Source organism: Mus caroli, unplaced genomic scaffold (assembly GCF_978045245.1).
Source record: "Mus caroli unplaced genomic scaffold, Mus_caroli_1 scaffold_7, whole genome shotgun sequence".
In the NCBI taxonomy this organism is placed as follows: domain Eukaryota; kingdom Metazoa; phylum Chordata; class Mammalia; order Rodentia; family Muridae; genus Mus; species Mus caroli.
Window position 1 is genome coordinate 1,416,002 of NW_028227262.1, and position 26,458 is coordinate 1,442,459.

A 26,458-nucleotide genomic window follows, 5' to 3' on the forward strand; every position below is an offset into this window, starting at 1 on the left:
TCTTCTCCAGCATTTCGGAGCCAACTTCTTTTCCAAAGCCCCTCTATTCTGTCCTGTGCTGTGAAGGGCCACGAGCACTCACTGTCCGGCTTTCTTGCGTAGCTTACTTTTAGGGAACCCTTAAGCACACTGACCGAATAATCGAAACCTTTTTCCACGCCCGACAAGGGAGATTTAGGTGTTGTAGACCGGAATAAATTAAGACGCAAAGCCGGAGGCCGCTCAACCACCTGAGCTGCAGTGTGGCCGGCGCCTTAAGGTGGCTGGAGATCACTTCCGGCCTGTAGTGTGGAGCGCCGTTCTAGTCGGTTTGTCTCGGGGGTCAGGCGAAAGGTAACTTCCGCTTCCTGGAAAGGGACCGGCCTCCTGTTTTCACATAGTTTCCACGTAGCCACGCCCCTTTCAGGTTGACCGCGCCGCTTGATTAGATCACACACCGTCAACGCGGAAAGTATCGCGAGGTCTCCACTTGCGCTCCCTTCGGATATGGTCAGCCGTGAGAGTTGCTCTTGTTCTCGCGAGATCTTCGTGTGCGCCGGGCTCGGGCGACCCGGGCTTCTGTGAAACATGGCGGTCGGCTGGGACCGTACCACTGGGTAAGACGCTAAAACCCCGCCGGGGCCGATTCCTTCGGCGGTTACGGGCGGACGGGGACGTGGGCGCGGCTGAGGGGGCTCCCAGGCCTGGCGCTGTCCCGTACTTGTCGCGACTCTGCGGAGCAGCTGGCCGCGGAGCCGCTCCGCTGCCCGGGGGCGTTCCTGCCGAGTGCTGCCGGCGTCCGCGCCCGCGGCCGGGGAGCTTCGGTGCTCGGCCGCGCCCTCCGTTGTCTCGTCCAGGCTGTCGTGGACCGCAGCGACCCTGCCAGCACCGTGGCCACTCTCGTCGTAAATTAAAAGCCGGGCCTAGAGAGGGGCCGGGGCGGGCGCAGACGCCGAGGCAGGTGGTGTGTGTGTCCCGTTTGTCAGCTGTTGACCCATCCAGGGAATGACGGCTCAGCTCCTGATACGGGACCGCCGTGGGTATCGTAGACGAGATCTCAGCGATCCACGGGCAAACGTGTCATTAACTTCAGGCGTGCAGTTCGGTGCCCTAGGCTATAGGCAAGTAACAGCTGTTTCGGTGTTTCGAGATAGGCTTTCGTTCGGAAGCAATTAAAGACAGTTAAAATAGGCATTCTTCATTGGTTTGAAGTTGTAATTCCAAATTTCACTTCTCCAACCTCCAGTGTACGTCCGTACCTAAAGAAACGAGTGTGCTGCTGGCTTGCGGAAGGTCTCTTTGCCTACCTTTCTTATTAGTTAACCTTAAGTTACTATTCCAGCTTGTAGAGGAAGATCCCGAGAAATAGAAATTCCATGCTTTTGTAGTGAGGGTCCTGGGGAGCAGCTTTCTTTCGGTTAATAAACTTGACTGCGTTGCTGAGTATTACACATTATTTCACTTCATGAGGTACACATTACCGAAACATGGCAAGTTAGAGGATCTCTGAAAGGAAGTCACTGTGGTCTAGAACACGAACAACAAAGATTTACAAAACAGCATTTATTTTCACCAGGGTTTGTCATTTAAATAATTCATTTTTAAAGAGAAGTTGGTTTTAGACTGTGTGCTACAAATTCTTTTTAATAGTTTTCCTAGATTTTAATTTGGTGTTTTAATGACAACTTGTCTTTTGACTTTTGTGCCCTAGTCTCCTCACCAATAAAATGAGAATCTTATAGTAATACTTAACCTCAAAAAGCCAGAGAAGTGCTTCAGTAGAGACTGAAGAAGGTTTGTTTTTTTTTGGAGACAGGGTTTCTCTGTATAGCTCTGGCTGTCCTGGAACTCACTTTGTAGACCAGGCTGGCCTCGAACTCAGAAAACCACCTGCCTCTGCCTCCCAAGTGCTGGGATTAAAGGCATGCACCACCACTGCCCGGCTAACACCCCACCTCTATTTTGATTAATAACTGGCAGCCCATATGTCCTACCCTTTTAGATAACAATCTGGAAGGAATTCTGAGAAGTTGAGGACCCTCAGATTTGTCATAACAGCTAGTAAGAAGTCCCCAACAGAGAGTTTGCTGATTGGTTTGTGTTTTTCAGATCACAAAACTTGTACAGTATATTACTTGCTGTCCCAGGGAACTTTTTTTTTTAATCATTAAGAAAGTTATGAGATTAGACCATTTACTGTAAACTGGGAGGCTTAAAATAGTGGAAATTTATTCTCTTCAGACATTAAAACTCAAAGTTCAAAACCAAGGCACAGGAAAGGCCCTGTTTTCTCAGAAGGCCTGGGACATGATGCTTCTTTGGTGTTCTGGCTTCTGAGCAACCCAGGACAACAGGTCACTCTACTCTCTCTGTATAGCATCTCCCTTGTATATTGGTCCTTCACACAGTCTTGAAAGGACATCCATCAGTCTTTAATTTGGGATCGTCCTAATCCACTATGATTTCAACTAAGTACATTTTCAAAGGCTTTTTTAAAAATATATTTTATAAATAGAAGGTGACTCAAAACATTTGTAATAGAAGATAAATTGTTGTTCTGTAACATCTACATGAGTGCAATGGTACAGGTGCCGCCTCCCCAATAAATTTCATTAAATAAGTTTCATTTCAAAATAAATCCTTTTTTTTTGTTGGTTTGCAGAAGTAATCAAACTCAATTTGAAAGCAGGTGTGTGTATGGTGTCCTCAGTTCTGATCCTGTTTCTTACGTATCTTAAGCAGTTGTTCCAAGTATTGTCTTAGCTGCTATCACCATATCCTTGAGGTTTTACTTTTGTTTAAATATACAGGACAGTTATGGGAGATAGCAAACAAACCAGATGTAGTATTGGAAATCACTGTGGTGTAAACACAGTGTCTGCCAGTAGACAGAAGCATCATGCAGAGACTCCCAAGTCTGGGTTTTATGGAACAATGTGGAAATGTATACAAGAGCAGTGCCAGGAAAGCTGGGTATGAAGATGGACAGAGATAAAGTCACAGTGTTAAGTTTACTAAAAAAGGATATCCAAAACAAACCTGTGTTACCTACTGTATCATTTCTTTTTCTTTTAATTTTCTCTTTCTTTTATATGAATGGGTGTTTTACTTGGATAGTGTGTGCATATACACCATGTGTACATAGTGCCTTTGGAGATTCAGATGATGGTGGAATGACACAAGTAAGATGAGTACTGATCGGTCTGGGTGCAGAAGCCATGGGGAAGCTGTAGATGTATATAAGTGTGCAGAGAAGTTGGCAACAAGTCCTGAATTTGGAACAGACTTTGCAGCCGGACTGCTTGGGACTAAATCTCTGTTCTTCATAGAACCACTTGCACCTTCCTGCGAAAAATGTATGACTGTTCTTATTTATAAGGAGGAATAAAGGTGTCATCCACAGCATTGAAGAATAAATTAATAGTAAAGTGCATTGAATTCTACTGGGAGTTGGCAGTTGTCATACTGTTAGTAAGGGATGGGAGACTTCAAAGAGAAGAGGTAGAAAGAGAAATAGGATGTGACTTTTCCTTGAGAGTCTTAGGAATGAAGTATTGAGTGGGAATTACAACATGAGGATTGCATAAAGAGCAGGTTAATTTTTTTTTAAAGCATTGGATAACTTGGCCATGTCATAACAGTGGCTTTATATGGTGTCAAGTGTTAGAGATGGAATGGCTTTCTTGGAGGTAGTTGTGAGGTTGTTGGAATGGGATAGGAGATGACTCAGAGTGACAGCCTGTTTCCTTCTAAAACAACAGTTCCAGAAAAGAATCATGGTGGAGGCCTGAGACTGGGTAATAGCAGGATGGTCAGTACTGTGTGGCTCAAGGGAATGGGAATGGCGTAGATTGTGTTTGTTCGGGGGTTTGTGAAACTTAACAGATACTTGCCGTATTTTCATAGTATGGTATAAATTAAAAAAAACACTTTACTTGTTAAGCTTATTATGAAAAATAACTAAGTTTTGAAAGTAAAATCCTCTCTTCATTTTTTTCAATATAGTTATAATACAGCCATTGTTTAGAGCTGTTGATTCTGTATTGAATAGTACCAAATTCTTCCTCATGTATAGTGTTTTAAAGTGTTCATTTACCCAAATATCACACTATTTAGATTTGCAGTCTGTACTACTATTATGTGTTTTCCTTCCTTCCCTCAATACTTACAGGCATTGGCACTGTGAAGGTGAAGTTAGACACGGTGCTTTCCTTGACTGACCTGTAGAGAAAATGGAATGTGCAGTCCATGCTAGACTCACGAGGCACAGAAGAGTAAATGGACTCAGCCGTTATGAAAGCTGGGGGAGAGGACAAGGACTAATGCTGGCAGAGAGGAGAGAATGAATACTGAAAGGTTTTTAGTGTTGCTGAAACTTAGACTGCAAGACTTTTGATTTGATGGACTTGGTTTGTGAAGGATTCTGTAAGCCATGAGGATGGTCAAGGGAAGGTAGACAGAAAAGTAGAAGACTGCTGTTGAGTGGTAGACCACTAGGAGAGAAAGGTAAGGTGGTAGTTTTCTGAGGGATTGGAGCTGAAATGAAGATTCGGAAGAATCCAAAATATAGATGAAAAATGAGGGAATCAACTTGGAAAAATGAGCATCATGTCTGCTTTCAAAACCTGGGTTTGAAGCAGTTTGGCTCCTCAACTTTTGGTTGTAAGATTAGGGGGCTCACTGACTGAGTTCTTAGGTCTAGGCAAGGGGCTGCTTCATGAGAAAGGAGGTCCCTCTCTCTCTCTCTTTTCCTCCCCTCCCCCCTCCTCTCTCATGCACACACACACACATATACACGGGGTCAGGGTGAGAATATGAATATAAATACATTCTAAATAAGGCTACAGTGTGAAGTGTTTCTCTTGAGCTCAGTACCTCCAAAGATAACAGCCCTGAGGGCCAGTTTGGTCAGGACATGGGAGGGGAATAAGATTTAGAGTTAAACTCAGTGAGCAGAGGCAGCACATTCCTTTAAGTTGTGAGCTAGGTGTGCTGTCAGAAATCGTACATAAGAGTTGGACTGAGTTTAGGGGACAGCAGTGCTTTTCATTAAAGATGCATGAACATTTTTAGTGGTTAATGAGAGACATATGGTGATGGCTCAACCTGGTGCTTGCTGCACAGGCTTGAAGGCTGGAGTTTGTATCCTTAGTGCCCATGTTAAAAGCTCTTTGTGGTGACATGTACCTAACATAATCCTAACAGTGGGGAGAGAGATAAGAGGATGCAAGGGACTTGTAAGGTATCCAGGCTCCAGTGGTATGAATTGATTAGGTCCAGGTCCATAGGAGACCTTCTCTCAAAACATAAGGCAGAGAGATTGAAGAGAATGCTTAGCATTGATCTTTGCACATGTACACGTGTACACATATGAGCAGATGCCCCTATATACATCACACACATATAAAAAAAAATTTGTCATATACAATGAATAGATTGGATGATTGGAAGGTCAGTCTTAAGTTTCTGCTTAGGTTTGTAAGTGATTTAAAGATGATTTTAAAGTGTGCAAGAAGATGTGCTGGATTGTTGGCAAGTGTGCTATCTTAGGAGATGTCTGGAGTGCTGTGTACTTTGTGACTATCTGTGCAGTCAACTCCCTGTGGACGCCGAGAGACACCTGTGTTGCTAATGTTAGAATAAGTGTCTGAGAACTCACCACAGCTTGTTTTGTCTTATAACTTTCCCCATGTATGTGGAAATTACATACACACACACATATATATGTATATGTATAAATGTATATGTGTGTGTGTGTGTATATATATATATACACACACACATTCAACTTAATTTTAACTCTTTAAAAATGTGACAGTTTCCCACTTCATTGCGTGTTTGCATATTGCCTTTCATTATTAATTTTGTAAGAGTGGGAATGGAGAAAAGAGTAAAATGTGCAGTGTTAATTTCTAAGAAAATTGGTCATATATTTATTTATCTGTTTGTTTCTTAGTATGACTATATGAAGGAGAAGGAAGGTTTTTCTGAAGATGAGGCGACTGAATCGGAGAAAAACCTTAAGTTTGGTGAAAGAGTTAGATGCCTTTCCCAAGGTTCCTGACAGCTATGTGGAGACGTCAGCCAGTGGGGGAACAGGTGAGCTCAGTTCAGACTCTGACTTACTGATCACCAGCATGGTGGCATTGGCCCACATGAAGAGGAGAACTCACTGTTGGATCTCACTGTGGCTTTGTGACTGCTCGTACTATGCCAATTTGCTGTCTTTACTGTCTGTATTAACACTCTAGCATCTGGCAGTGCCCATATGCCTTCAGCAGTGTTTATTAAAGTATTAGTGAGCAAAGCAGGGCAGATTACACTTTGGTGCCGTTCCAGTTGTGCATTATTCTCATTACAAAACTCTTACATACAAGTGAAGTGAAACTGGACACAGCCTTTTCCTATTCTAGGTTGAGTGATGGTAAATGTTTGCTGTAAGAAAGTCTTTTGACTTTATATGCCCCAGTACAGGGGAACACCAGGGCCAAAAAATGGGAATGGGTGGGTAGGGAAGTGGGGGGGGAGGGTATGGGGGACTTTTGGGAGAGCATTGGAAATGTAATTGAGGAAAATACATAATAAAAAAAATTTTTAAAAAAGGAGAAAAAAAAAAAAAAAGAAAGTCTTTTGAGCCTCACAGGACCCAGAGTGGAGAGAGAGCTAGTTAACTTCTATCTGCTGTAGTCCTTCCATGAAATGAGGTGATTTGTATTTATTTTGCTAGGGTTAATATATTAATTACATAACTTTTTATGGTAAAATGTTTAGAGTAACACTTGGTACAAATAAGAGTATTTGTTAAATAAAATAAGTGACGAAATATATAAGAAAAATCTATGCCTATAGTATAAATAGTTTTGTTCTTTCCCCATGGTAAATTAATAAGGTGATATTTCATATGCTTTTGAAACTTCATTGGATAAAAAAAAAAGTGTAATGAAGGTTGCATATAGCTCAATTGGTGGTGCTTGCCTACTATGTGTGGTGCCCTGACTATGAACGCCACACCACATAAACTGGGCATGATATGGTAGCACATGACGGTAATCCCAGCACTTGGATGTGGAGGTAGGAGGATCTCCAAGTTCAAGTTATAGACTAGCCTGATTGAAACTTTGTCTCAAAACAAACAAACAAACAAACCCAAAGTTCAATAAAATGGCTTGCTAGTTCTAATCCCTATGATTGACTCTTGTTAGTGAAAGAAGTCCAGTTCTTGTTCCACAGCCTGTCTCTATATTGTAGTATAGATTTAGTCTATCTTTTTGACTAGTTTTCACTTAATTGCAGTAGTAATGTATTTAGGATATTGCAAAATAGATGAAAGTATTTTAGTGGCTTGGAGAGCTTATTTGATGCAAGTGGAGTTACAAGCACAGATGTACTCCTTAGTAACGAGGGAGCCATTTGTGAGTTGGTGCTATCAGCATGCTTATTTTTATTACTCTATCTGTGACTGCTATGAAGAAATACAGACCTGTGCTGTGTAAAACTGTGACAAGTCTGTCTAGTAAGGGACAGTTGAACTGAGGACAAGCAGTTTTTCCTCAGTGTGTAGATGTTTATGCTCCTTGGGTTTCATTTCTGAGCTGATTTATAACATATATAACATTTTAAGTTAAATTGTTTATATTGTTTATTTAAATAACGTTCATGTTGGACACTTTTAAGTTAGTCCTACTTAAGATAGCTGTTTACAAGCCGGGCGTGGTGGTGCATGCTGTTAATCCCAACTCTTGGGAGACAGAGGCAGGCGGATTTCTGAGTTCGAGGCCAGCCTCGTCTACAAAGTGAGTTCCAGGACAGCCAGGTCTATACAGGGAAGCCCTGTCTCGAAAAAGAAAAAGAAAAAAAGCTGTTTACTTTTTTATTGTTTTAATTCTCTTTTTTTGTTGTTGCTGTATTTCTCAGTTTCTCTAATAGCATTTACCACTATGGCTTTATTAACAATAATGGAATTCTCAGTGTATCAAGATACATGGATGAAGTACGAATATGAAGTAGACAAGGATTTTTCTAGGTAACTAACTTTTTTCTTCTTGATACCTTTAGATTCACAGTTTCTAAAACAACATCTTTTAAAAATGTCCATTGTTTTATTTTGGGTTTATCTTAATTTTGAAGAAATAGTACTGAAAAGTCTCATTAGTTGCCTGCATAGAGTGAAACATTTTAGAATCATTTAAATACTGCTTAAATTTTAAAACAGATTCAGTATGCACTTGTTTAAACAAAAGAAAAGATAAATACACACAAAACGAAACAAAAAGCCTTAGAAACATGCCTTTCCTTAGCTGGGGATGTGGCAGCAATTATGTCTACACTAAGTTGAATTTTGATAAAACTTTAAACCTTTGAAGACCAAGTACTAGGAGACAAAAGGAGCTTGGCAGTCACTCAGTTGGTTTATTCAGATGTTTCTGATGGTCTCAGGTAATAGGCAGAGATGGGTTCACTCTTCCCATATCCTTCTTATCCCTGCTCTGCTAATGACTACATGACTCTGAGCATGTCACTGAGTCTGTGTTGTGTGTGCTTTGACTTTTTGTTCTGTAAAAATAGAAATAGTAAATGTAGGACTCTTCTCCTGGGCTCGATGACCCAGATAACTCACAGCTAGCTCTTGTTGGGTCTTGGTCTGTTCACCTGCACTATTACTCATCTGTTATTCAAAGTACTGGGTGTCTTTTCAAGGACCTTATTGCTGGTCTTCCATCAAAACCCTCCTCTAGTAATGTACTTCTTCCAGTAAGACTCCTCCTTTGAGGTTCTAAAACCTCCCTAAACACTACTAAATACAAGCCTACTGGGGACAGTTCTCATTCAAACCACCACAAAATGAATTTGGAAGTTAATATTATGTGAGCATGGTCATATGAAAGCAAAGCATTGGTTGAATCTTATGTAAAGCCAGCTTTGGTAGTACATATCGTTAATCCCAGCACCCAGGAGGCAGCAACAAATGAATCTCTGAGTCCCAGATCAGCCTGACCTACATAGTGAGTTCCAGGCCAGCCAGTGCTGCACAGTGAGAGCCTGTCTCAGAGTGAAAAGGCTGTAAGTCCTTAAGTATCAGATGCTTTCCTGGTAGTTTGCTCTCATTCATCCAGGTTCCGTTTCTAAGACTGGCTCTTTCTGTTGGCTGAGTCTCTACCAGGACATGTATGCATCACTGAGCACTGATACTTGAACAACTGGAGCATCTATTGTATAATTCCATTCCACAATAAAGAAACACTATTGAAGGATACCACCATAGTGTGTGATGGATGGTTTTATGATGGAAGGAAAAAACTTGGAATTGCTGCTTCTTGATTCAAGTTTCATGTCCTTAAAGAACTATTGTATCTGGTGTTTAGACTGAGACTGTTGAAATATCCCTTAGTTTCTTAGGATTATTGACTGTGGAGTTGCAGTTAGCAGAGGTGACTGTTTTTGGAGAAGCAGAAATGTTTTTGAATAGTCACTAAGTAAAACTTTTGAAGGGCCAGAGGGATGGCTTAGCCATTAAAACTTGATATTCTTGCAAAGGATTAGAGTTCAGTTTCTCATACCCATGTCAGGCTGTTCACACAAAAGAAACAATTTTAAATGTTCTTGTTCTGATTTTAAGGAATGTAAGTGAAGTTCTAACTGTTGTGTTTTACTGTCTGAAATCTACAGTTTCATAGGTGAGTTGATTTATATTTCTGGTGTCCGGCTGATTGATAGGTACTGACAGCTGCCCTTTTCTCTTTCAGCAAATTGCGAATCAACATAGACATTACTGTTGCCATGAAGTGTCACTGTGAGTACATCTTCACCACTGTTAGTCCTATCACCTCAGTGACTCTTGTCTGCACATGAAGAGATTTAACTTGACCCTGACTACAGTGTAAAGAAAATCTAGAGTTGTGCTTTAGGTAGTCTGTCTCCAGTGTAGAGAGTCAGGCTTCCTACCCACACTCCACATTTCCCTGTTTCACCTGATCCCTTTACATCTCTACCTTGCAGTTAAGGTGCAGGTGCAGGGTTTCTCTGAAGTGAAGGGTGGTAAGGTACCTCCCCTTTCCATTCCCCAGCCTTGCTTGATTATACTGATTAAAGTGGAAAGGTACCAGTGTCTGATATAATTATGCGTGGATCAGCAATGATGCTTTGCATGGAAATTGTCTTCTTGGAAAGTGGAAACCAATAAGATGTTGGTTCAGATAACAGTTGAATATGAACTGGTTTTACGTTGCCAAAGGGATCAGTTGTGGGAGATTCCATTCACAAAACAACAAAATCTTTTCATTTTTTAGTTTTTCTTATGTTAATGGTTTTAAGAGATAAGGAAATACATTATAACTAAATTTTGAGTAGCACTGATCCTGAATGTGTACCGTATTTGAATATTTAAATACTATTGAAATGTTTGATTTTCAAAGTATAATTTCCCTTTTGATCTTTTTTAAAGTCTCAGATTTGCCTTACATTTCTTTAAATACTTAAAATAATTCTTGTGATTAATAGCGTGACCAGCATCTTTAGTACTTAGAGGCTATTTAACATGGGAAAGCCTGCTAACCAGTTAACCTTATGCTTTTTACCATGTATCATCTATTTTTCAGAACAGAAAGTAGAAAAAAAACTTTTTTAAATTTTGGAATACTATCTACAGTGCTTCATAATGCTACTGCTTTAACTTTTGAAAAAATGAAAGTCATATTACGTATTTTGAGTTTTCTTTGCATCATCTCTGTTTTATAGCCGATGATAGTTTTGATTCGAGTGCAAAGTGTAAAAACTTTGTTTTAATGCAGATGTTGGAGCAGATGTACTGGATTTAGCAGAGACCATGGTTGCTTCTGCAGATGGTCTGGCTTATGAACCAGTAAGTTTGATTTATGTGGTTTTTAAATATTTGCTGAAAAGACTTTAGACATTTGCTCTTGTTTTGTCTGATTTTTTTTTTTCCATTTCAAAACTGATCCAAGCTAGAAATTTGTGATGGAGAAAAGTTCTACCTAATATCAAAAGCTTGAGATCAGCACAGCTGGTGTTTTGGATCCCCTGGTGTCTGTTACATTTCAAGTCACTGCTTCTATGAGGCCCCTACCTCCTTTGTGTTTGCCATAAGAATGTAAGAGTATGCTGTGCACTTTGTTTGGGGACTTGATGACCTATGCTATTTTGTCTAAGCCTCAATCTGTAAACACATTTGAGCTGCAGTTTTCTCATCACAGTCTTACCTTTTCTAATGTTGATACAAAGCACAAGCTGTCCATAATGTAGTCGACTCAGCACATGGCACCTTACAGGCTAGATGCCCTTGCAATGGACCTGACCAGAACTAGTCCTAAAACAGCTTCAGAATGAGCATGTGGTCCACTGGCACCACGGCATGTAGCGTATGTGCTCATCTTTTAGATTTGTTTCCTTATCATTAAGCAGGCTTGAAGATTGATGACTAACGATGGAGGAAGAGCCAAATTCATTGACTGGGTTGAGGCAAAAACTTGTGGACTAGTTTTGATTGCTGAATTAACTTTAGTTTACAGCACAAAAATACGTGTTTGTCTTTGATAAGACCTTGTTTTCATCGTTTTTGAGTCTCTGTGACAAAATAGCTGTCAAAGACAGCCTGGGGGGTGAGCTCTTCTCTTGGCTCTTAGGTTCAGAGGGTTCTGGCCATGGTTCCTTGGGCAGAACATCATGGATACTGGAATGTGTGGCAGAGAAACTTCTATCCCATGGTGGACAGGTTACAAAGAGACAGGAAGAGGCCAGGACAAGACACCTGAAGTCAACATCCCAAAGTCCCTACCAGCCCAGTACCATTCATTAGCTGGGGACCTAGGTTTTAACCTTAGGAACCTGAGAGGAACAGTTCATATTCAGACCAGAAAGTACTTGTAAGGTAGAAATTTTGACAGGAAAATAAATAATTTATTATTGCTACTCTAATCCCCTCTTCTGATCTCTGTTTTTCCACTAGCAAAGTTTATTTTATGGTGACTTACATGGAGTTATGTTACTTATAAATTCAGAGATTGTTACAAAAAATTAGAGTGTGATCTACAGATTCAGATTTAGACAGTTACGAGTAGACACTGAGACATTTGCATTTTATACTGTTTGCAGAATATTCACTTCTATTGCTTTTTCATAGCCTATATGTGAGTGTACTCATTCACATACACATGTGGGTATATGTAGAGACCTAAGGTCAGCCTCTGGTGTTGTTGGGAAAGGTGCTGTCCACCACATTTTTTTACCACATTCTTTCACTGTCCTGCAACTTAACCATTAGGCTAGTTGGTCATCTCAGGGACCCACCTGTGTCTCTGCTTCAGTTCAGCTGGGTTTACAAACATGTTCTATATGTTTGGGTATTTTGCACAGGATCAGAGTCCGTTCTTTATGTTTGCAAGGCTCCCTGTGACCTTTACTCTCTACTATTCAAAAATTTGTGGGCTTTGTTTTTCATTTTATGGGGGAAGCTTTGAGGTTCCTTTTTCAGCAAAGACATGTGGGTTTCTTTTGTGACCTTTTCCTATCAGGAAGAAAGGTTGTGGGTGCTTGAGTCCCACAGCTTTTGCTTTGTCTTATCTGGCATCTGTCCACCCGCCCCTGTGTGGATCTTTCTGTTTTAGTTTGGTTTCAGTTTCAAAAATGTTGGGTTTGAGTGATTTTAATTCTTGAAATACCAGTTTTTGAGGTTCTGATTGATTGCCAGCTTGTATTTGTCCCTATAAATGCCAGTGGCTATGCATAGGAAAATAGTGAAAATCTGTGAAGTGTTCTTGTGCTGTCTTTGAATAAAACATTACGGAAGATTAAATCGTGAATACTTGTCAGTGGTACTGTAAGTTTATTGTTTTTTTCATAGAAAGCCATTTACACTTGTGATTCATGAAAGCCAGGAGACCCGTGTGGCCGTGACTGTGTTCTCTTCTGTTTCAGGCACTGTTTGACCTTTCACCCCAGCAGAGAGAGTGGCAGAGGTAAAATGTGAACACCATAGAAATCTGCACCACCTTTGTTAACCAGAAGCTATGCGTGTTAAATGTTCTCGTATATAAATAATCCATATGACCTCAAAACTTATCAGATCTTAGGAAAGTCATACATAATCTTTGTAGTATATTTTGAATCATAAATAAATTTTAGGTTTTTTTTTTAATTTTAATTGACTTTTTAGAAATTTCTAACTATGAAAGTACATATGAACATTGTTTAGAATTTGGTATGATGATGCACATGTATAATCCCAGCATTTGGGGGCTAAAGCTAGAAGATCATAAGTTCACCTCCTTCCTGGGCTAAATTGTAAGTTCTAGGACATGTATTAAACATGGAAACTGTCTCAGAATAAAAAGTTAACTTTGACCTGGACAGCATAAAGGAAAAGCTCTCTCCTCCTGGGAGCCTGTGAGCAGTGAGTATGAGAGGGGGCTTTATACTCCTGTGTGGACCTTTGTTCCAGTAACGTTCTTGGTAGTGTCTGGAGTAGAAGTAGGTCTGTCCTTGCATTTGTAAGAAACTACTTCTACCTTCAGTGCTTTTCTCCTTTTTGTTCCCAAAGGTGGCTTCTATTTAAGGTTACCTAATTTCAGATTATTACCAAAAATGCACTTACTTAGGGTTTTCTTACCCCCTTCAGACATTTTGTTTTCTAATCGCTAGTATACTTGGAGTCTTTACTTTTAATTACCGATTTTCCTGGTTGGAAGAATCTTAATTTCGAAATTGAATATGGTTGAACAAACACAGTGAATAATTAGGGCTTTCTAGGTTTCTAGCACTTTTACTAGAAAGCTCGATCTAGAGATGAAGTATATTTTATCCAGAAATAATAAGGTGAGAGTCAGGTGTGTGCTGCATACTTGTACTCCTAATAATATCAAGAGACTGGGCAGGAGGATCAACAGTTCAGAACCAGCCTGTACTACAAAACTCTGTCTCAGAAAGCTAAAACAAACAAAAACCCGGAAGTACTAACATGAACTACTCCTTTTTAATCTTTTTATTTATATGTATATGCCATGTTGCGAACTCTCTGACAGGGTGGGTGCTGCAACTGAAGCCCAATATTGACCGGTAGTAATGAGTGAGAACAGACTATTTTTATTAAGAGTGAGAGCTTTTTTATCATGTTTTGGGCTTTCTGCATACCTTCATACAGCATTTACACTTGGTGATTGGTTTTTGAGTTCAAAGCAGACATCTTACAGTTTCCTTAAGCTCTGACCGTTGCCATTCATTAAGCTGAATTGAACTACAAGATTTCTAAAACGTGGGAGCTTTTAGCTTCTGTTGGTCTGCGCTCCAAATATTTTGTCTTAAGACGTATAAACCTGAAGATGAGATATGCTTTCTAGATGCTTCTTACTACTTCTCTCGATTCTGCTTCTAAATGGGTGCTCAAGTGTGGAGACCTGCATGTCCCTGCCACATCTGACAGTGTGAGCATTAGAATTCACATTTACCTTTAGAATTGGCTCTCAGGTGGTACATTTCATTAAATAATTAGGATCTCAACCTCTTTCTTTACAAACACAAAGCTTTTTGGGATGTCTGCTTTCTCTTTCTAGATTTAAAGTTTATTTCAAATGAAATTTATTGTATAAATTTGATTTATCATTTAACAAAACAGGCCTGTTGTCCCAGTATTCTAGATGGATAGTGCATAAATATCTTCTCTCATTTGTATATCTATACAGTACTTTTATCATTGCGATGACATATGGTGTATTGTGAAATTAGTATTTGTGGGGTTTTTTTTTTTTTTTTTTTTTTTTTTTTTTTTTTGGTTTTATGAGACAAGGTTTCTCTGTGTAGCCCTGGCTGTCCTGGAACTCACTTTGTAGACCAGGCTGGCCTCGAACTCAGAAATCCACCTGCCTCTGCCTCCCGAGTGCTGGGATTAAAGGTGTGCACCACCATACCCGGCTAGTATTTGTGTTTTTTAAGATCATATATTATGTGTAAGTTTTTCTTTTCTACTTTCTTTTTTTTTTAAAGATTCATTTATTATTATATCTAAGTACACTGTAGCTGTCTTCAGATGCACCAGAAGAGGGTGTCAGGTCTCATTACAGATGGTTGTGAGCCACCATGTGGTTGCTGGGATTTGAACTCAGGACCTTTGGAAGAGCAGTTGGTGCTCTTAACCACTGAGCCATCTCTCCAGCCCCTCTTTTCTACTTTCAAGTTTAATATTTTTTAGAGTAGTTTTAAGTTCACAGCAAAGGTGAGTGGATACTAGAGTTCCCATGTCTCATTTACCAGCATCAAGCACCAAAGTAGCTTTGTTGTCCGAATCGGTGAGTACATGGACCCAACGTTACCCAAGGTCTGTGTGAGGTCACTTACCACCATTGAACCATCAAGAGCAGTTTCACTGCCCTAAAATTTCTGTGTCCCCGTTCATTCTTCCCACTATGTATAGTTTTTATGCTTGCTCAGTTATGACTTGAGATGTTAATTATTTCAGATCATGTTAAAAGAGATGAATCTAAGCATTGTTTCTATTCTTTACTTTAAGGTTCATTTATTTTACTGTGTATGCTTGAATACTTTCATTTTTTTTTAAGTTTTAGATTTATTTCTTTTATATGTATGAGTGTTCTGCTTGAGTCCATGTCATGGTACCATGCATATTCTAGAACTGGAGTTATGAACAGTTTTGAACACTACCAAGTGGGTGCTAGGAATCAAACCTGGGGACCTCTGCTGGAACAAGAAGTGGTTTTTAACCATTGAGAGCCATTTCTCCAGTTTGCTGTGTATGCATGTTTTGCCTACATATATGTCTGTCTACCACCTGTGTGTTTGGTATTACTAATGTAATTCAAACCACTGTATGGGTATTGGGAACTGAATCCAGGTTCTCTGGAAGAATAGCCAATAGTCTTAACCGCTGAACCATCTCTCCAGCCCCTTGAACATTGTTTCTTAAATCACCTTTGCTTTCTAGAGTTCTGTTGATTCTGTTTTAAAAGTTAAATAAAGACTATAATATTTTGCATAGAATAGTCCTGTAAAATAAAACTTACTTCTTGTGGGAAAGAAGACATCAGCTGATGTGCCGTAACCTAGTTTGTAATGAGCCTTGGGATTATATCTCAATAATATCTGTAGCCTCCAGTTCAATACCCTGCTGTTTGGCCTGCACTTAGTTTGTTCTTCATACTACAGCACTTATTTCAGTGCTTAACAGGAATAAACAGTTTGTACTTATGTGTGAAAGGTGAGCTTAGACATTGAGCAGAGCAACGGTTGCCTTTTGGTGCCCCTGACTCTGTGTCTGTTAAACTCTTTTCCTGAGAAAATCAACTCTGTTCTAGAATATAATCCTGTCGTAAATACATGGCTCATCTAATTCAGAAGCTTTGTTATAGTTGAGCAAGTCTTGGCTTGGTGTGTATCTTACTGTTTTTGTTGCATTTAGGATGCTGCAGCTGATTCAGAGTAGGCTGCAGGAAGAGCATTCCCTTCAAGACGTGATATTCAAGAGTGCTTTTAAAAGTGCATCAACTGCACTGCCACCAAGGTGAGATAGGTGCTTCCACTGTCCATGTGTTGACCAGAAACTTGCTTTGGTACAGGCTTGGTATTGCTCTGCTGCTCTTTCTTAGAAAGTGTTTATGTGTTGAAGACGTCGATGATTTTGAGCTTTTCATTGAGTGCCTTTACTTTTTTATGTGTGGTATTTCTCCATAGTAAATTTTTACTATGTTTTAAGAACAAATTGTAGGACTGTATACCTTCTGGCTAAGAATTTATTTTTACTCTTGTGTCAGAATAGGTAACAAGAATTGTTGTAATCATGAAAGTGATTTTTCAAATAAAAATATGCAATGGCTTTATATTGGTTTAGATAGAAAACAGCAGTTTGCCAGTGGGTCATGTGCCTTTTCCTGACCCAGGTGTCATTTCCATCCAGCCTGTACCACAGTACAGAAATACATGAGGGACGCAGGTTGATGTTGGACTCTTTGATTTTCATAGTTCTTCTGCATGGGACCTAGTCCTTTGAGTAGACTTGAAGATACATAATGATGTCTGTTTATGTAACTATAGCAGCTATATAGCAACTCTAAGTAGATTCAAACCACTGCCCTAATCCTGACATTTAAGACATTAGCTAAAAGTTTGTCTTTAGGGAATCTTCTTTTTCCTGTGTGCCCTTTTTACACCACTACATGGTCACAATATCCAATGCGCATTAAGACATCTGAATATGTCTTGCTTTATAGGGAAGATGATTCATCACTGACTCCAGATGCGTGCCGAATCCATGGTCATCTCTATGTCAATAAAGTAGCAGGGAATTTTCACATAACTGTGGGCAAGTATGTTCTTTTCACTTCCTGAAGTTCTTTAGAATGGGTTGGAGTTTGATTAAAATTACATCCTTTCCTGACCAGGTAGTGCATAGGCAACCACAGAGGGTCACTTCAAAGTGTTGTCTGAGAGTAAATAGGAATTAAAACCTTTTACTTGGTAACTTAGCCAGAGAGCCTATCCTTAGCTTTGTCACTGTGTTAGTTTGTTGATAGTACATTTTGTTTGGTTTAACCCTTTGGTAGTTCTCATTAAAATGTGGTATCTGAGTAATTCCAGAAAAAGTCAGAAGTTATTAGTGTCTAGAGTGAAGTAATTTCGGTAAAAGCTCAGGGAAATTGTTACTTATTCTCTTGCGTATCATCTAGCATAGAAACCATCACAAAAAACTGCTGGTAGATTTCACCATGGATAAACATCCCCTCCTTAGCTTCCTGCTTCCATGGAGGGCTGATGAGTTTCTCACTGTACAAGCCATTGTTAGAATATTTGCTTTGTGTAGAGGACTGGGGTGGAGCTTCAGGACCAAACAGTGAAGAAAGAGAGAAGCCTCTACTCTTCTCAGAGCTGAAGTCCCGCAAGAAAATTCAAACTTTGACTATTAAATGCATTAGTTATTACATAATGATAGTATTGAGGCTCTAAAAGAGACTTATCACTGATAAGAAAAATTGTGTAATCTGCAAGTCAGGAGAGGCTTCATGAGGGAACCTTGGAACCATGTGGGGAGTTGGTTTATCTACAGAGGGAAGGAAAGCGTGCGTGCCAGGGAAAAGCTCCTGTTCAGAGTGGCTTGGCTTTTTAGTTACATAGAGAGAACATTAGATTTTTATCAGGAAAGATTTTATTGCTTATAATGCCCAGCTCAAACTTTATTTTTTTCTTTGTTGTGTTTCTCTCCTGCAAGTTTAAACGTTGTTGTTTGGCCACTGTTGAGTGCACATTTACCTGTCTGCAACATGGTCCTGGGACTTTGAAACCTTGGCACCGCAGAGGGAGCACATGATTGAGAGGGCTCATTACAGCTTTCCATGTAGACAGTGCCCTAGTCCAGGCGGGAACACACTGTGAGTTTCTGTGATATGGCCTGGACTTCATGTTTCCTCTGACTAAAGTTCAGAGCTGTTCTCCTTTGCTGGGCCCCATCTGATGGGTCAGATAGTATGTCAGAAAACAAGACAGGAAAATGGAAGCATTTTTAACAAGTGTCTGTACTGGGGTGACTGAATTTGACTTTTAACAGTAGTGATCTTGAAGGGGAGTGCTTGCTTATGCTGCTAATCCATAACATTTCAGTCTACATTTTCTAACAAGGGTATTTAAAAAGCTCTGGGTTGTGAGAGACTTGAAGTCAGATATAATGCTGTAGTTGGTAACAAGTTAAGACCTTTTGGGGCACACTAGAACTTGACAATGACATTATTACTAATCAAGAAAGATGTCTACATTATGGAGAATTTTTATTGTTAGTGTCCAGTTGCTAAAATTAGTAACTGGATAAAGCATAAATAGGAATAGTATGTGGAAGTCTTCATGGTGATGTTTTAAGTACACTTTTAAACCAAGGGCAGGAAAGGACAGTTGTTATCTTAGTAGTATCAAAAAATAAAAAACAGATTAAACTTGGGAGAGAGCAAGCCTCATCACAAGTCAATAGCATGGATTCCAGCTGTATCCCACTACCTTTTTCTGCGTGACCCATTAAGAGACAAGCGATACAGTACCTGAGATATACATGAAATTCAGATTTGCATTTATTGTGCTCAGGAGGCAGGGGCAGGTGGATCTCTGTGTGTTTGAGGCCAGCCTCGTCTTCATAGTATGTTTGAGGACAGTCAGAGTTACATGGTGAGATCCTGTCTCATTCCCTGTCTTAGTTAGGGTTTTACTGCTGTGAATAGACACCACGACCAAGGCAACTCTTTTTTTTTTTTCTTTCTTTTTTTTCGAGACAGGGTTTCTCTGTATAGCCCTGGCTGTCCTGGAACTCACTTTGTAGACCAGGCTGGCCTCGAACTCAGAAATCTGCCTGCCTCTGCCTCCCGAGTGCTGGGATTAAAGTGTGGGCCACCACGCCCGGCCAAGGCAACTCTTATAAGGACAGCATTTAGTTGGGGCTGACTTACAGGTTCAGAGATTCAATCCAGTATCATCAAGGTGGGAGCATGGCAGCATCCAGCCCACAGTGACATAGTATTCCAACAAGGCCACACCTCTTAATAGTGCCACTCCCTAGTTAGCATATACAAACCGTCATACTCCCTTACTGCCCAGAAGATGACGTTTTATTGAAAGGTAGCCACACTTACTTGTACAGGACTGCTTTTGCATTACAGTGTCATATTGAGAATGGAGCAGTTGACTTGAGACTCTGTGATGTTCTCAGTGCTTGGTGCTGTTCCTTGGTGCACCACAGGAGAGTTGCCAATGTCCTGTACATTGCTGAGCATGTAAAACCTTCTAGAAATATAGGCTCTAGGTGTCATATTTTTAAATCACCCCCTAACTTTGCTACAGAGAATCGTGGTAACTATGGCACTATGACTGCATTAAAAGAATACAGCATATGTTGATCCTATTAGACTAGCCAGGCATTCATCAAAATAGTGCCAACTCTATAGAAAAGCAGTGGTCAGGAAATGAGAAAGTTTAAAGTAAAATGTCTAGTAGAATTTTTATGTGAAAGTGAAGTTACAATCAGGTTTCTGCATGTATTATTGGTGAGCCAAGAAAGATTTTGTTCTTAAGTTATTGAAGTATGTTTGATTAAAGAGCTGAAGAAATTGTTGAAAACAAATTGGCTTTGGACCATTAGCTTTCAGTGAAAAAGCACTCTAACAACTGAAGACAGTGAGCCCAGTGTCCAGTAGCCAATCAAGAAGGCAGGATAGGGATGGAGATATATATGGCTCAGTGATAAAGAGTGCTACCTACTGTTCTCGAAGAGGATCTGAGTTCCTTTCCCTGCACCTCCATTGAGCAACTCATCTGTAACTTCAGCTCCAGGGTATCTGACACCCTCTTTCCGACCTCCACAGGAACTGTACTCATATGTACATACCTACATATGACACTCACATATAAATATTACAGATTAATCAAATATTCTTAAAGAGCAAAAGAAGCAAAAAACTGACTAACTGGGCTTCCCGGGATCCTGGTGAGTGCAGAGGTGTTACCAGTACTGCGTGCTGTTAGTAGATTTGAAGAATCAATGCTACATTTAAAATGACAGTAGAATGGAAATTTGCAAGTCGTTAAATAGCTGAGGGAAGGTTGGTTTTAAAGAAATGGAGACCTCAGATTCCACAGACTAAAATGATGTCTGCCAAAATATGTTGTCAACTAGCAGTCATTTTGGTTGCTCTTGTGGACTTCATATTGTCTCTTTGACTTTTGTTAAAAGTAAAAGCGCAGCAGCATTCCGGGTTGGCCTTCTGCAAGCTGTTGGGTCGCTGGCAGTTGTAAAGCATTATTGTAGTTTTTTATTGTTATTTCTTGCTCAGTGCTTTAAATTTTAAGTTTTGTGAACACCTGATAGAATGTTTCTTAATAAATGTAACCTGAAATTATCAGGAAAAACAGTATTTGTGTAGTAAACTAGTGTTGTGGCACAGTTGCTTCAGGAACACATGATGGTAGTGGCTCAGAGTGGCTCCAGCAGCCGGTGGTGTCAGCGACAGAAGAAGTTGTCATAGGAATCAAGGCCTCCAGTGTCACATCTCAGCTCAGACTGGGCCCTCAATTGTCAGACACCAGGGCAAGTACAAAGGAAGGTTAAAAATCAATTTAATTGTGCAGTTTAGGAAATTCTGCATTAAGTTGGGAATTAACTGATCTACAATATCAAAATATGAAGAGAAGACTCTAATAGTATTCTAGAGATGTCTTTAAGGGACCAAATGGGCTCAGTTGAAGCCTGCTTTTGAAATTGTGTTTTTAGAGATGAAATGTGAAGCATTATTTTAGGCCATTACCAGACACATTTAAGATCATTTTTGAAATTAGAAACACCAACTTTAAACCTCAGTGAGCAGTCTCTCTGGAATGCATGTGGGAGCTACAGAATAATCACAATTAGGTTTTGTGTTTCATTGATAATTGTTTATGAAATGTTCTCATTATGTAACTATGTAATATCCTCAGTTTCTTTAATTTTGGCTCATAAATACTTAACACGTTTCCCATTTGGCTTTTTGCAGCCCTCAGCTCTCTGCATTGCTGAGATGGCTTAGCTGCAGGCTAGATGTGCTCTTCTTGCTTGGTAATACAAGCTGCTGACTATCACAGGGAAGATTGGCCTTCTCGTGAGTTACATGTTTGTCTTTTCCTCCTTTCAGGGCAATCCCACATCCTCGAGGGCATGCACATTTGGCAGCACTTGTCAACCATGATTGTGAGCAATTTCCAAAATTTTGTTTCAGTATAGAAAAAAAATTGAAAGTTAATTTTGTCTTGGTGTTTTCATTTTTTTTTAGTGCAAACACAAGGTAATGCTTTAAAAAAGTAAACTGTTAACTCATGCGGTGGCATATGCCTGCTGCCTGCTGCCTTTAATCCCAGCCTTCCAGAGACAGAGGCAGGTAGATATCTGAGTTCCAGGACAGCCAGGAATCTAGAGTGACATTTAGTCTCAAAAATAAGTAAATAAAAATGTTAGCTAAGTGTGTTGGCACCTATAATGCTCCAGCGCTCAGGAGGCTTAGCAGGGTATTGCCATGAATTTGAAGTTTAGTCTATGCTACACAGTATCTTGCCAGTGGATGGCAGGATCCAATCTCAGAAAGCACCCCCCTCCCCCCAAAAAAGGTAATCTGTTTAAATCCGAAAGGAAAACAAAAACTTGATACCTATCTAGAGGAGAAAAAAATTAAATGTATTTTGTCTAATCTGTTCTGTTCTGTCTGTAAGTTCACTATGTTCCTCTTTGTTCTCTACAGTTAGTGCTTTGTATCATTCTGTGCACATCCCATAACAAAGAGACAGTATTCTAAGTTTAGTTTGTAGATCCAGATACAGACACATTCCAACACATTCACACAAAATTATTTTGGTATAATGATTATTGTAAAATTTACATATTTTTGCAGAGTGTGATTGAGACACGTTTTCATGTAGCCTGTAGGGTTGGCATAGCCTCAGGTGACCTAGAACACCTGATCCTCCTGTGTCTACCTTCCAGGTGCTGGGATTACAAGCTTGTACCACTGTTCCAAGTACTAAGTCTTCTTAAACTTACCTTCAGAGAACAAAATACTATATAAAAATCAGTTGGTCATAGTAATGGTGTGTTTTAGAAATATCTGTGATCGCTTTCATTACTTGACCAACATTATTCTAGATGTTCTAATGACATGGTCTTGTTTTTATATGATGATTAGAATCAAGAAGGTTCTATGTTTTAAAAGGGCATAGGATTAGATAAGACATTTCATAGAAATTAATTTGTATATAATAAGAGGCAGCATTCTACTTATTGTACACTTCTCATCTATTTCTTAACATGTTTTAAGTATTATTAAACTTGCAAATTGTAGATAATTTTGACAGAAAGTTAGAATGTAAAACCATTTCTAGCATGTCACTTTGAAGAGTAATGTAATTTATTTGTCCCTATCCCCACCCCCACCCTTTTTTTTTTATCTTAGCTTACAACTTTTCTCACAGAATAGATCATTTGTCTTTTGGAGAGCTTGTTCCGGGAATTATTAATCCTTTGGATGGAACTGAAAAGATTGCTGTAGATCGTAAGTATTTATTAACTGCTCTTAGAATTTACATAAAGGAAAGTAAGTGCTCTTAAAACCTTCATAATAATATGTTTTCACTCCTTCCGGCACTGTTGTGAGGTAGTCTCTAAGTGGCAGATAAGTATGTGGTAGAAGTGAATGGAATCTGAATGTTAAGAAAAGCAAGTCCTAAAACAGATTGAAAAGGTAAAAAGGGCAGGGGAGGGTTGACATATTGGTAGTGGTGTAACTGTCCCTTTCATCCTCACTAGAGGATAAGGTTTTCTTGTCACAGGTTCAAGGCTCTAAAACGCCTGGATCATCATCATCATCTTCTTCCTTCTCCTCTTCCTCCTCCTCTTCTTCTTCTTCCTCTTCTTCCTCCTCCTCCTCCTCCTTTTTTTTTTTTTTTTTAATGTATATAAGTACACCATTGCTTCCTTCAGGCACACCAGAAGAGGGCATCAGATCCCATTACAGATGGTTGTGAGCCACCATGTGGTTGCTGGGAATTGAACTCAGGACCTCTGAAGAGCAGTCAGTGCTCTTAACCACTGAGCCATCTCTCCAGCCAGCCTGGATCTTTTGTAGGAAGCTCCCTGGACTGTGTCACCAACACAAGAAACCTAGAGTTCCTCCAGAGTTGCTTTGTTGTACATATAGTCAGAGGTGTGCTGTGACAGCTCAGGAACCATGTGTGCCATCTTTAAGCCTTCACTCCTCTACTGAATTCTCCGTAATCAAGCCTTAAGCATTGTTTTCTTAGTTTTGTAGTTAGTGGTGCCTAGCCCGATTTCAGGTGACTGTTTTTATTTTGAGATGATGTTTTATTTAGATTGGGCAGGCCGGAAAGTAACTATATAGCCCATGCTGACCTTGAACTCAGAGAAATCATTCTGGGATCACAGGCCTGTGTTACCATGTGAGCTTGATTTGTGACATTTACTTTTATAACTTGTTTAAACCCTGGTGATGTCCAGTGACCCTAACAATGACCTTTTCATTGTATAGCAATCATTGAGTGGATTTTTTTAGGTACCTTTCTGCTCTGGTGTCATCTTCAGGGTGTGGCAACTCCAACTTACTGGTATATTTAGGATTGGCCTATATAAGAACTGTGGCTACTGTTGGCTTTATTAGTGTTTCTACTCTGAGAGATGCTATCTTTGACTTCTTCTATTCTGTGTGTGTCTGTTGGTGTCTGAGCTAACACATGTGGGCACACTCAAACCTGTTGTGTCCTAACTGGGACTTGTTTTACCAATTATGAGCATATTGTTTTCATCAGCTTTTTTTTTTTTCTTAAAAGTATCCATTCATTGCATATTAAGTCAAATGATAGTATTAAATTTCAGGTTTATCATATTTAATAGAATAGATTTGTTAGCACTTTATTGCTACTGGATTGATGAGAAGGCATATTTTGTTTTTATTATAGACAACCAGATGTTCCAATATTTCATTACAGTTGTGCCAACAAAGCTACACACATACAAGATCTCAGCAGATACCCATCAGTTCTCTGTGACAGAAAGGGTAAGTGGGGCCTAACTGCTAAAATGATGAAGGGACTTTTTTAGTCTCTCAACTGCAAGATGAGGTTGGAGGTTTAGTAGGTACCCTCCCTGTCTTAGTTAGGGTTTCCATTGCTGAAAAGAGACACCATGACCAAGATAACTCTTTTTTTTTTTTTTTAAAGATTTATTTATTTATTTTTATTATTATATGTAAGTACGCTGTAGCTGACTTCAGACACTCCAGAAGAGGGAGTCAGATCTCATTACAGATGGTTGTGAGCCACCATGTGGTTGCTGGGATTTGAACTCAGGACCTTCAGAAGAGCAGTCGGATGCTCTTACCCACTGAGCACATTTCTCCAGCCCCCAAGATAACTCTTAAAAGGACAGCATTTAATTGGGGATGGCTTACAGGTTCAGAGGTTCAGTCCATTATCATCATGGCAGGAAGCAAAGCAGTATCCAGGCAGTGCTGAGGAGCTCAGAGTTCTTCGTCTTGTTCTGAACGCAAACAGAAGACTGGCTTCAGGCAGCTTGGAGGGTCTCAAGCCCAGAGTAACACACTTCCTCCAACAAGGCCACACCTCCTAATAGTGCCACCCCCTGGGCCAAACATATGCAAACCATCATATTCTACTCCCTGGCTTGTTCAAACACATGAGTCTATGGGGGCCATATCTAGCCATAGCATAACACAAAATGCATTTGTCCAGCTTCAAAAGTCCCATTGTCTATAGCAGTCTCAACAAAGTTCAAAGCCCCTTCTGATTCATCCAATCACTTAGTTGTAGTCTGCTATCAAATCAAAATTAAGAAGCAGATCACATACTTCCAAATCATAGGATATACTTTGCCATTCCAAAAGGTCATAGTGAGAACATACAGGACCAAAGCAAGACCAAAAACCAGCTGGGCAAACCCCAAACTCTGTATCTCCATGTCTGATGTAAAAATACTCTTTATATCTCCAACTCCTTGTACCTATGTTGACTGCAACAAATGTCTTTCTCTCGGACAGGTTCCACTCCCTCCTAGCAGCTTTCCTCAGCAGGTATTTCATGGCTTCGACATTTTTAATATCTTGGGGTATCCAAGGCAACTTCAACTTTATACCTTCTTGTTCCAATGTCTTGAATCCACACATTATCTCTGGGCTCCTCTAAAGGGCTTGGGTCACATCTCTAGCTCTACTCTCTGTAGCACTGTAGGCTCTGGTTCACTCCACTCCACTGCTGCTACTGTTCTTGATGATCATCCCATGGTACTGGCATCTTCAATTTGCCAGAATCTTCTGCTGCAACTAGGCTTCACCAATAGCCTCTCCTAGGCTTTCTTCATGATGCCAAGCCTTAACCTCTTTGCATGACCCCTTCAGTCCTGGGCCATCAACTGCAACTGAAGCTGCACCTTCACCAATGGCCTTCCCTGGCCTCTCATAGTACCAAAGTCTCAGCTGCTCTCCATGGCCCCTTCATTCCTTCAAAACCAGCACCACCTGGGTGATTTTTACACATTACCAAGTACAGCTGCAGCATGAGTTACAGCCTTGGGTATCTCTGGAACATGGCTTCTTTGTGCTCTCAGAAAATAATTCTCAAAGGATTTTACCTCAGAGATGGTGGTCTCAATCACCACTAATTTCTTGCTCCAGCTAACCAATATCAGTTGTCCTAGTAGTCTCTTCTATGCTTAACCCTAAACCCATAGCAAAATGGCCGAAGCTGCCAAGGTCTGCTGCTTGCTGGGATGGGAACTTGCCCTCCCCCCTCTTTTTTATTTATTTATTTGTTTACATTATCACTAGCTTCTGTTTTCCAACTCTTTCACTGCCTCAGCTTGGCTGTCCTGAAAACTGTAGACTGACTGTGAATTCAGAGATCTGCATGCCTGTCTCCTGAATGCTGGAATTGAAGCTGT

The 26,458-nt window shown here is 40.0% G+C and overlaps 1 protein-coding gene across 2 annotated transcripts in view; it reads left to right on the forward strand.

The window, feature by feature from the left end:
* The first annotated feature begins 414 nt into the window (after window positions 1-414).
* The window catches only part of Ergic2 (ERGIC and golgi 2), a 33,471-nt gene continuing 7,427 nt past the window's right edge, over window positions 415-26,458 (forward strand). Inside the window, exons 1-11 of one of the 2 annotated variants that reach the window (XM_021165351.3) lie at window positions 415-596; window positions 5,936-6,078; window positions 7,894-8,002; window positions 9,723-9,769; window positions 10,767-10,837; window positions 12,910-12,950; window positions 16,400-16,501; window positions 17,208-17,303; window positions 21,636-21,691; window positions 22,944-23,042; window positions 24,463-24,560. In XM_021165351.3, the coding sequence (XP_021021010.1) occupies window positions 5,973-6,078; window positions 7,894-8,002; window positions 9,723-9,769; window positions 10,767-10,837; window positions 12,910-12,950; window positions 16,400-16,501; window positions 17,208-17,303; window positions 21,636-21,691; window positions 22,944-23,042; window positions 24,463-24,560 (825 nt within the window). In that variant the 5' untranslated portion in view covers window positions 415-596; window positions 5,936-5,972. Of the gene's footprint in view, window positions 597-770; window positions 1,101-5,935; window positions 6,079-7,893; window positions 8,003-9,722; window positions 9,770-10,766; window positions 10,838-12,909; window positions 12,951-16,399; window positions 16,502-17,207; window positions 17,304-21,635; window positions 21,692-22,943; window positions 23,043-24,462; window positions 24,561-26,458 lie in introns of those variants that run through there. The other variant, XM_085839760.1, reaches the window with a different exon arrangement.